This window comes from Triticum dicoccoides, chromosome 3A (genome assembly GCF_002162155.2).
Source record: "Triticum dicoccoides isolate Atlit2015 ecotype Zavitan chromosome 3A, WEW_v2.0, whole genome shotgun sequence".
Taxonomy (NCBI): Eukaryota; Viridiplantae; Streptophyta; class Magnoliopsida; order Poales; family Poaceae; genus Triticum; species Triticum dicoccoides.
Window position 1 is genome coordinate 58,578,232 of NC_041384.1, and position 11,019 is coordinate 58,589,250.

Consider the following 11,019-nt stretch of genomic DNA (forward strand, 5'->3'; position numbering starts at 1 on the left):
TCAAAAATCGTATCTACATGTAGAGACGTTAGGTTAGGCATGCTCATATTACGTCTCTACTCATAGACACGTTTCATTCGCCTCTTATACGCGTCTCTAAATGTACATAAGAATATTTATACAAATCGAATATTTTACTTCAGATATTATTTGATTAATTTCAATTTTGTTTCATCGTTTCAAATGCAATTATTTTTAGTGTCATGGTTGCACATGCAAATTGGTAAAATAATATTGTGATATGAAGGCATCATTCCACTTCATAGATTGCATTTGCAAACATTGGCAACCTCAGTAACAACATCCAATGCATTAATTAGCACGAACAATATCTCCACTAAAAGTACTACCTCCGTTTCAGTTTACAAGTCCTACACGTATACCTAGGTTACCAATTTTATCACCTTAATATAAACTATATAACACAAAAATTATATGGTTTAAAAATAGAACATTTGAAGTTTATATTGATATATTTTTTGTAATATATGACTTGTATTACGTTGGTCAAATTGACGACCTAGGGGCACGCGCACGCCCTGTAAACTGAAAGAGAGGTAGTACATGGAATTCACAGCTGAATAATATCAAACATTGATATGAAACATGCGATCATGAAAATAAATAAGAAAAGATCCTATAGACTAGAACTATTTTTCTCTATGAAGCTAACATCTATACATAATCCAGAATATTTGTTCATTCAAAGATAGATTCGTCAACTGCTCCTGACTCTAGTGCACTCCCTTTTCAAATCGTCAACTACCCAGCCACTCCTAGCTCCTTTAATGCACTCACTTTTCAAATCCTCACTGCCCTGAAAAGGAGAATGAACACCATTTACATGAACACATGTTTATAGATAACTGCAAGATAAGAGATTCTTTGATGAAATTATAAGAAATGTATCATACCAATGCTTTGTGGTTGTGCTGGAGGAGTTGGCCTAACTATTTTTACCTAAAAAACAGAAAGATTCTCGATAAATAACTTATCACACATGTGCAGATTGGAGCATACACGATGCTTGAATGAAAACATACTTACATGTGGGCGAGGCCAAGCAATAACAGAACCCACGGCATCCCTTACTGTTTGGAATTTTTCATATGGTCTAACTAGTTTCTCATCTCCTAGATATAACCGCGAACATCAACTGCAACATATTGCACTCCAAGCATGTTTCCTCCAACCACATACGTTTTCTCTTTACTCGCTAAAGTTCCTGTGGCCACGAGTTTGTCTTTGTTTCTCGGGTTCATTGAATACAACACGACTTCAACTTTATCCTATTTTTCAAGAAATGAAACATTTGTTACTGATGAACGTGAGAAGAATTCATTTTAAACAAATAAGAACAATTTCACAAATAATTAGACCTACTATCTATTATACAATCATTGTCATTTGGATATGTAGCCTATATATGTACCTGCTTAGTGACTTGGTGATGACCACATGGCTTGGTTGCATTACTATTTTGAGCATGAGCATTCTGCAATTAAATAGGAATATGCGTGAAGGGAGACACATGATAAACTACCATCAAGAATGATAGTTTTGAAGAGTTCCATTACATGCACCAAGGAGCCTTATTCTACACGTACTTTCAGTCTGCACATTTTGCTATCAAATTAGATTAATGTCTTACTACAAAATTATTTATTGTGAAAACTAAGCATGAATGCAGTATGCAAACAAATGAAGTTGGCGTCGTGTAAATTTATACACTGAAAACAAAATTCACCTAATATTCAAGGGCCAGGTGTTCCTCAAAATCTATGCAGGGTTACCACCAAAAAGAACATGTATGCAAGATTGGTGTTCTATTAGTACTCATGTATCAGTTCAAGAGTGATTAATTAGTTCATCTGAATAGGAGATCTCTTGGAGCAACAATGATATGTGTGTGTGACTAACTTTTGGTTCCATCGAGCCAAATCATGTTACTGTTGAAGGAAATATGCCCTAGAGGCAATAATAAAGTTATTATTTATTTCCTTATATCATGATAAATGTTTATTATTCATGCTAGAATTGTATTAACCGGAAACATAATACATGTATGAATACATAAGACAAACAGAGTGTCACTAGTATACCTCTACTTGACTAGCTCGTTAATCAAAGATGGTTATGTTTCCTAACCATGGACAAAGAGTTGTTATTTGATTAACGGGATCACATCATTAGGTGAATGATCTGATTGACATGACCCATTCCATTAGCTTAGCACCCGATCGTTTAGTATGTTGCTATTGCTTTATTCATGACTTATACATGTTCCTATGACTATGAGATTATGCAACTCCCGTTTGTCGGAGGAACACTTTGTGTGCTACCAAACGTCACGACGTAACTGGGTGATTATAAAGGTGCTCTATAGGTGTTTCCAAAGGTACATGTTGGGTTGGCGTATTTCGAGATTAGGATTTGTCACTCCGATTGTCGGAGAGGTATCTCTGGGCCCTCTCGGTAATGCACATCACATAAGCCTTGCAAGCATTACAACTAATGAGTTAGTTGCAAGATGATGTATTACAAAACGAGTAAAGAGACTTGTCGGTAACGAGATTGAACTAGGTATTGAGATACCAACGATCGAATCTCGGGCAAGTAACATACCGATGACAAAGGGAACAACGTATGTTGTTATGCGGTCTGACCGATAAAGATCTTCGTAGAATATGTGGGAGCCAATATGAGCATCCAGGTTCCGCTATTGGTTATTGACCAGAGACGTGTCTCGGTCATGTCTACATTGTTCTCGAACCCGTAGGGTCCGCACGCTTAAGGTTTTGATGACAGTTATATTATGAGTTTATGCATTTTGATGTACCGAAGTTTGTTCGGAGTCCCGGATGTGATCACGGACATGACGAGGAGTCTCGAAATGGTCGAGACATAAAGATTGATATATTGGAAGCCTATATTTGGATATCGAAAGTGTTCCGGGTGAAATCAAGATTTTACCGGAGTACCGGGAGGTTACCGGAACCCCCCGAGAGGTATATGGGCCTTGATTCTGTGGGCTTTAGTGGAAGAGAGGAGAGGTGGCCAGGGCTGGGCCGCGCGCCCCTCCCCCTCTAGTCCGAATAGGACAAGGAGAGGGGGGCGGCGCCCCCCCTTCCTTCTCTCTTTCCTCTTTTCCCCTTCCCGAATCCTATTTCAACTAGGAAAGGGGGGGGGGGGATCCTACTCCTGGTGGGAGTAGGACTCCTCCTGGCGTGCCCTCCTCCTGGCCGGCCGCACCCCCCCTGATCCTTTATATACGAAGGCAGGGGGCACCCCATAGACACAAGTTGATCCACGTGATCATATTCTTAGCCGTGTGCGGTGCCCCCTTCCACCATAATCCTCGATAATATTGTAGCGGTGCTTAGGCGAAGCCCTGCGACGGTAGAACATAAAGATCGTCACCACGCCGTCGTGCTGACGGAACTCTTCCCCGACACTTTGCTGGATCGGAGTCCGGGGATCGTCATCGAGCTGAACGTGTGCTAAAACTCGAAGGTGCCGTAGTTTCGGTGCTTGATCGATCGGGCCATGAAGACGTACGACTACATCAACCGTGTTGAGCTAACGCTTCCGCTATCGGTCTACAAGGGTACGTAGATCACACTCTCCTCTCTCGTTGCTATGCATCACCATGATCTTGCGTGTGCGTAGGAAATTTTTTGAAATTACTACGTTCTCCAACAACTATTGTATGCAATACAATTTTTTAATACCTAGTTGAATCTAACTTATGATCTGCTAGTAGTGTCACGACAGTATTTCAAACGAGCTTGTCAAAATGGGATTGGTGTCTCATAATAATGTCATTTACCATGCACTTAAAATACAAAATTAGACAACCTTTCGTACAATCATTGTCATTTAGATATGTAGCATATGTTTACCTGCTTAGTAACTTGGTGAAGTCGCAAACTTAGTTCAGGACCACCTTGCTGCACAGCAAGATTATTTTCAGCATGGGCATTCTGCAATTTAATAGGAAAAGGTGTCATCGTCATCATTGATAAAAAACTGGATAAGTCCTTGCACATTGGTTAAGATTACTAGGACGGTATATACGAACCCAATCAGGTTATAGTTTCTAACCAAAAGGTTAATATTTCACAAAGTTTTAACTTGATGGTAAGATAGCTTTCCAATATTTGACTAGTATAAGGGTTCAACCAATACCAAAATTACTAGCAGGAGATAATTGATAACTTAGTGCAGGTTAGTTGACACACCTTAGTGATCACATGTTCATGTGGTAAAGGTGCACTGCCACAACCCTCTTTCGATTTGGTTTGTTGCGGCTCCTATTAAAGCAATAGTTGTAAGACATTGGAATGGACCTGCACTAAATAGTACATGAAAAGCCCATTACATTACCTGCATGGTAGTTCGTGGCTCCTGCACATCATCATTTGATTGTTTAAGGACATTATAAGATTCACATTGGAGATGGTTATCTCTTTCAGGTAGAGTAACCTGAAATAAAATTATAGTAATAGCACATCAGTATTCATTAATTTCATCTTTGCACATATATAACTGGGTTTCATATGCTAACTTGATAATATCAAGGGCGAAGTATCAAGTGAAAATAGGTTTTCAGTGAAAATCTGAAAATCCTCACGTGGTCCATCACATCTATAATGAACGACACTGATCAAAGGTGGGATTTCTCATGATCCACTTAAACGAAATTAGCGGAAAACCCCCTAACTTGTCCACCGTCAAGAAGGAAAAAAATCCTTGCCTTGCCTTGCCTTGTGAATCACGTTTCCATGGAGAATCACGTTTCGGCGGCCATTAGCCCTTGCCTTGCGACGACAGCGATGGCCCCTCCTATGGCAGCAACAAGGCCTCCGTCCGCTGCAGCTCATCATCCATCGGTGGCGACTTGAGCCATGCCCTTCCCTCCGACGGCAGCGATGGGTCCTCCCACGACAGCAACCGGCCCTCCAGACCCAATTTTCAGTATTTGCAAGCAAGATTAGAAACAAACAGAGGGACAAGCCGCAGCCAAACATTACACAGCCCTTATGATCGAGCTAGCGTAGCTAACTCGTACACTATTATAGAGAGCTGGAACATTCAGTTAGGCAAATGGCTACACATCACCTTGATGTCTCTTGAGCTCATGACACAATGTTCAACGAGATGCTTCAGATTTTCAGTTTGCGAAACATGAGCTCAGTTTACAATCTTTACAAGCAAGATTAGAAATAAACAGAGGGTCAAGCCTCAGCAAAACATTCCAAAGCCCCGATGACTGAGTTAGCACAGCTAAATCAATGCACTATGTTACTTCCTGTACCAGCAAGCTGGAAGATGCAGTTAGGAAAGCGGCTACACAGTGCCTTGATATCTCCTGAGGTCATGACAGAATCTGCAGCGAGATGCTTCAGGTTTTCTAGTATATTCATCACCATCGAAAAACTACAGGGGAGTTGAATAGCTGTAGCACTAACAGAACAATAATCTTAGTGCAAAAGCTTCAGCATTTGTACAATTCTTCAGAGAACAGAGGTTGTGCTGAACGTTTCATCGGACAACTAAATAGTTGAGGTACAATTCTTTAGATAACAAAGGTTGTGGCCGCCTCGCCTCGGGCCTCGTTGCTGCAGGAAGTCTCGGAGTTGGGGAATTACAAGATGATTTTGTCTAATCACTTAGAGAATAGAGGGTTATCCGCTAATTGCGCTTAAGTGGATAGTTAAGGATCCCACCTTTAATCGGTGGCGTTCGTTACAGATCTGAGGGTCCATGTAGGAACTTTCAGATTTTCACTGAATACCTATTTCACTAGATACTTCGCCAATATCAAGCATGCAATGAGATCCAATTCTGCGTAAAAGTTAAGTTAATGCAAAGCAGGAGATGAACATTCTGAAAGAACAATCAGCAGTTATGTGGTTTCACTAGTACAGACTATAGAACTACAAAAACAAGTGCTCACCCAAACAGTTTACAAAGAAACAATTAGGATGGGACTCTTCCCAAATGGTTCTGCCAACATAGTTTTTTGATATTTGTGCTACTAGTATCTATGCGTGATGTGGCTCAATGGGTGTTACTAATTACTCTGCTCCTACCATGGAGCAGAGCTCCTGCAGGTTGCACAACCGGACATCAAACCTTCACACCGATTAAGCCACAAGAAATCAAACTAAAGATCAATGAATCTCAGTAATTTCTGCACCAAGACCTGAGAGAGCACAGCACAATGGTGAGGACCAATACGAACCTGGGGCGCAGCTACCCTGGGCAGGATGGCTGTACTCGTGCTTGCTCTAATTAATCCACCTGTAGGTTGGAGACGAAATTGCTCGTTGCAGCAGCCGATTCCTCCGACCTTCCCGCCCAATCGCCGCCGTTGGCCCCAACGCACACGCCGGCCGGTCTCTGTCCCCGACCTCCACGGCCTCCAATCGCCCGCCCGCCCGCCCGCCTGCTGAGTCTTTGTCAGTCCGCACACCAAGCCAATCAATCCCCATTCATGAGATTGAGGCGATGCACATCAGCGGACGGATTGGAGGGATCCCATTAGATGGATTGAGATGGATTAGGAGGTGGAAGAAGAGGAGAAGTGGAGAGATGGCGACATGGGCGAGGAGAAGTGGGGAGAGGGCGGCGTGGCAGAGTATATTGCGGGGATATTCTGAGCGTTGGCGCGCTATTTCTTGGCGGCAGATGGAAAATATGAGCGCTAAATGCTAAAATAATTACCTCCCAATAAAATACAAGAAACTTATACCTCCCAATAAAATACGGGAAACTTAGTTTGGAAAGGGCGTATTTGTTTATGTTATATACACAACCAAACAGAAAAAGAACCCGTGATCACTTGATCTATGTGGTCTAGTCGATGAGTTCGTAGCGGCTTTGTGGATCGAATGTAGCATTTTACAAGGGCGACGACAACTCGTCCTCCACACGGCATTCGATTTGGACACCGTAGTTGGGTGCAGGACTCCAGCTCCGCCTTCATATGACAGAGAGGCGCGGTGGTGGCGAGGGCGACTCCTCCTTCACGTGTGCTGGTGGTGGCAAATGCCACGTCGGATCATGACCCCAGAGCGACTGCTCCATCATGAGCTCCATCTGGCAGATGTACTCAGCATCTGTGATGTAGTGCGGTGTGAACGGTGCTGAACCACACTTAAATAGGCATGGCTAGACCAGGCGAAGGGACGAGAATCCATGGGAAGTCGGCTTCAATGCGGCACAACGGCTGGAGTAGGCTTCTTGGTCGCCACCTGGTTTGCGATCGTTTTGTGGGAAAACGAATAACTGAATCGGTCTGCAGACCGATGGGGTACCCTGCTGGATGGCGAATTGCATCCAAATCGCTCGCTCCAGAAGGTTGTGGGCGATTTAGGGTTCCGCCATGAAGGTTGTGTGCAATGGGAGGAGGGTTTCGACCATATTGCCAAGGAGGTGGAGCAAGGCGACACGTAGAGCTAGCTGAAATGAGAACCAAGAAGGTGTCTTTGATCGCCTCGTCGCCCTCAACGCACACACAGACATGTTTCCATACCTAAACTTCGTGACTTTCAAATCACCCTCCTTTCGCTAAATCTCCGATATTCCGCCACCAAACCAATTGATGGCCGCTCCAGATGGATTTCTGACAAACCCTACCCTCATATGTCCTCGTCGGTGACAAATTAAACGCCACCAAGGTAGGGAGAGGTCGGATAGACCTTATTCAATGACACGTTAAAACAATAAAACTATGGAAAATGAGAACATACTCAACCTCGGGATGACAGGGGCGGGTACATACTCCTCTTATCACTAACAAGCCGCTAGACAGGAAAGAGCGGGGTTTTTCAATTTAAATTTTTAACTGGTTTAGAAAAAAATGATTAAAAACTTCCCCGAATACTACTCATCATGTGGTTGTCCTCGTGTCAAAATTTCATAATTTTCTGTACACTTTTTTCGGTTCATTTTTTGGCCAAATAGGGGCTGATTTGGTTTTTCAATTTAAATTTCAATCGGTTTGGCACAAATGATTGAAAATTTCCCAGAGTACTGATCATCATATGGTTGTCCTTGTGTAAAAATTTCATAATTTTCTGGACGCTTGTATTTCGGTTCAAATTCTAGGCCAAATTTTGGCTAAAAATGAAGAATGACCGAATCTATCAAATGGTGACTCCAAATTTGATGAAAATTCACAGAATACTAGTAATCATATGGTTATCCTTGTGCCAAAATTTCATCAAATCCTGGACACTTTTTTTGGTTCATTTTTTGGCAGCTGGATCATCAGCAAAGAACATATCTTTGGTTATGTGCATGCCGATCACCATTGATTTTCCTTTTGCCGATACGTTAAGTTGTAATGCTATGAACAACAGCCGAGAAGCAATATGGACAATGGTGCAAACACCACAAAAATGAACAGAAGGAAACTTCACGCTGAACACATAAGACATTGTAGGCATGCTATACATGGACTAAGCCATATTTACCAGCAAGACAAGGACCATGGCAGCATGAACCATACTCAAGAATACAAGATAAGTTCAGCTACCAACATAAAAAATGATCATGCCTCCAGACTCGAGCATCTGGGACTGATTTGAAGTGAGACATAAATGCAGCTATCATACCATCTTCACAAACCACATGCAAAGCATAAAAATAATGTATCCATGTCTAGTGTCTTGCACAATTAAAACCCAAGTACACTTGGGTTGTGCCCTGAAGTAGTACGAAAAAAAGACACTGATACATGAGCAAATGCAAATGATGGTTCAATGTAATCCTCTCCATGGCAAACCCACTTAGTGTAACCTTGAAGAATACCATCACATCTCCAGTGAGTCTTCACTCCATCATAACTCTGCATAGCTTTATTTCGGCAATTTACACAAGGACAAAGAATTCTATCACCAGCCGGAACATCACGGAATGCAAAAGACAGAAATTGCTCGACACCATCTTTGTAAGCAGCACTAGCTCTTGGTTGACTCATCCAACCTCGATCCATCGCCCTTTGATATGCCTAAGTAATGAAAAAAAAATATGTCAGTGTATAATTTTACATGTATTATTTAAGAGATGAAAGCTGATTTAAATCTCTTTGTAAGAAAAGCATGTAATACATAGATATTTTAATTGAATGATTGGATCCAAATATATTTCATTAACCTTGCACTAAAAAACTTCAAAATAAATGTGGCATTGGTAGGTTTAACTAGTATGCAAAGGCGCCATTCAGTTCAATACAGTTGCACATATGCTGCCATCTTTCTCCCCCTAATCCCAACTCTGGCTACATCGAAAGGAAACACACACCACATGAAGAAACAAAAATATAAAACAGGACACATGATTGATATTATCTATGCAAGACCTTCAATTATCTAGAAAACCTTTTTCTTTCTAATCGTTGTAGGGACTTATTTCCTTCTGCAACTACTAAGATTGTTGGACTATCTAAGTATCCAAACTGAGCATAAAAACCATATTATAGAGTGCTTTAATAAACAACTATGTTAACTTCACTGCTTTATATCATCATGTTATTTATGATCTTGTGAGCATCTCAGATAAGCACCATATACAAAAATCAAGGTACAATAGAAGATAAAAAAAGGCCAATGATCACAAAATTCTTAATTATACAACAAAATTGATAAAAAGATGCCAAAAACTTCAAAAAACAGTATGGGGGTACAACAGAGTTACTTTCTCGATTGAGATTGAAGGCGGGTTGTTTGAAATCAAAGGCGGTGGTCCAATCTACGGTTGTTCAAATTTCTGGAATTCATTCAGACTAACTGAAACACCGGGTGTACACACTTCCGTTGAGGGCACCAATGAAATATATCTTCCCCTTCTATTTCTACAAGATCAAATGAAATTGATATTAAAATGTGCTCCCTTTCAAATCAACAATACATTATACATATACACAGTCCCTTGCATATACGCTACTCCCTCCGTCCCATAATATAAGACGTTTTTGGAGTTCTGCAAAAACGTCTTACATTATGGGACAGAGGTAGTAGTACACAGTTTTTCAGTCCAAATTCAATTTAATTTTCATCATACACTGATCAGCAGAACAAAAGGGGGCAGGCAGAGCTTTCTTAGGAAATTACCTGTGTCCCAACTAGCTTGCTATTTGTTCACGGGAAGTCCTGGGTGGCAGAGTCCGCCCGAGCAGGCGAGCACCACCGGGAGAGGTCGGAGCAGACCGCCAGAGCCGGCGCGGGGGGCTGGCTGGAGCAGGCGAGGAGCACCACGTCCCTGGCGACTAGGCAGAGGGCCGGGAGCGGCCGGGGAGCGCCGAAGCAGAGGGGCCGGTGGCAGTCCTTGCGGAGGGCGTTCACCGGCGGCGGGCGGCGGCGCACTGGCAGGACCATAGTATGAGGCACGAGCTGGAGTTGGTCGCTGGAGGTGGTGGAGATTGGCTACGAGGAGGCGCCGGGCTGGATGAGGAACTAGTCCGGCGCGCCATAGATGGGCAGCTCAGGACGTGGCGGCGGATAAGGAGGAGTCAAGGAGCTGGAGTTCGGTTCGTGGGCTCCTTTACTGCACAAACGGGCCAGGTAATTTCCAATTTCTACACATTCTTTACATGGTTTTATTAATTTATTTGTTAAACTCCTTTTTTATCCTATAAAACGTCTTAAATATCGTCTCTGCCTATTTACACATGTAAAAACTAATAAATAGGATATACCTCAAAAATAAGATTCCTGACATTGTATTTTTCGTCTCAAGAAGCGTGTCTACACACTATATGTTTCCTAGTATAGCGACGAATATAAAAACGTCTTAGAAAAAGCATGCCTACTGACATGTTTTGTTGTAGTGATATACTTCCCGAGGGGTTCCGGTAACCTCCCGGTACTCCGGTATATGTCCAAACATAGGCTTTCAATATATCGATCTTTATGTCTCAATCATTTCGAGACTCCTCGTCATGTTCGTGATCATATCCGGGACTCCAAACTACCTTCGGTATATCAAAACACATAAAATCATAATACCGAT

The 11,019-nt window shown here is 42.1% G+C and overlaps 1 protein-coding gene and 1 long non-coding RNA gene across 2 annotated transcripts; both read right to left on the reverse strand.

The window, feature by feature from the left end:
* Positions 1 to 529: 529 nt before the first annotated feature.
* Positions 530 to 6,420, reverse strand: LOC119271217. Its single transcript, XM_037553129.1, has 8 exons — positions 6,248 to 6,420; positions 4,387 to 4,485; positions 4,242 to 4,313; positions 3,903 to 3,983; positions 1,433 to 1,495; positions 1,048 to 1,289; positions 915 to 960; positions 530 to 817 (listed from the first exon to the last, which is right to left on the reverse strand). The coding sequence occupies exons 2-6, from the start codon at positions 4,390 to 4,392 to the stop codon at positions 1,134 to 1,136; spliced, it is 378 nt and encodes a 125-aa protein (XP_037409026.1). The 5' UTR covers positions 4,393 to 4,485; positions 6,248 to 6,420; the 3' UTR covers positions 530 to 817; positions 915 to 960; positions 1,048 to 1,133.
* Positions 6,421 to 8,566: 2,146 nt separating this feature from the next.
* On the reverse strand, positions 8,567 to 10,513 carry LOC119271218. Its single transcript, XR_005134452.1, has 3 exons — positions 10,122 to 10,513; positions 9,706 to 9,862; positions 8,567 to 9,019 (listed from the first exon to the last, which is right to left on the reverse strand). It is a non-coding gene; the product is annotated as an uncharacterized LOC119271218 (long non-coding RNA).
* Between the last annotated feature and the right edge of the window lie 506 nt (positions 10,514 to 11,019).

Excerpts from the sequence above, each read along its gene's own strand:
- LOC119271217 (XM_037553129.1), bottom strand. Across the intron at positions 3,984-4,241 it reads ATGAACATGTGATCACTAAG|AATGCCCATGCTGAAAATAA; the intron begins GTGTGTCAACTA and ends ATTAAATTGCAG. Across the intron at positions 1,290-1,432 it reads ATCACCAAGTCACTAAGCAG|GATAAAGTTGAAGTCGTGTT; the intron begins GTACATATATAG and ends CTTGAAAAATAG.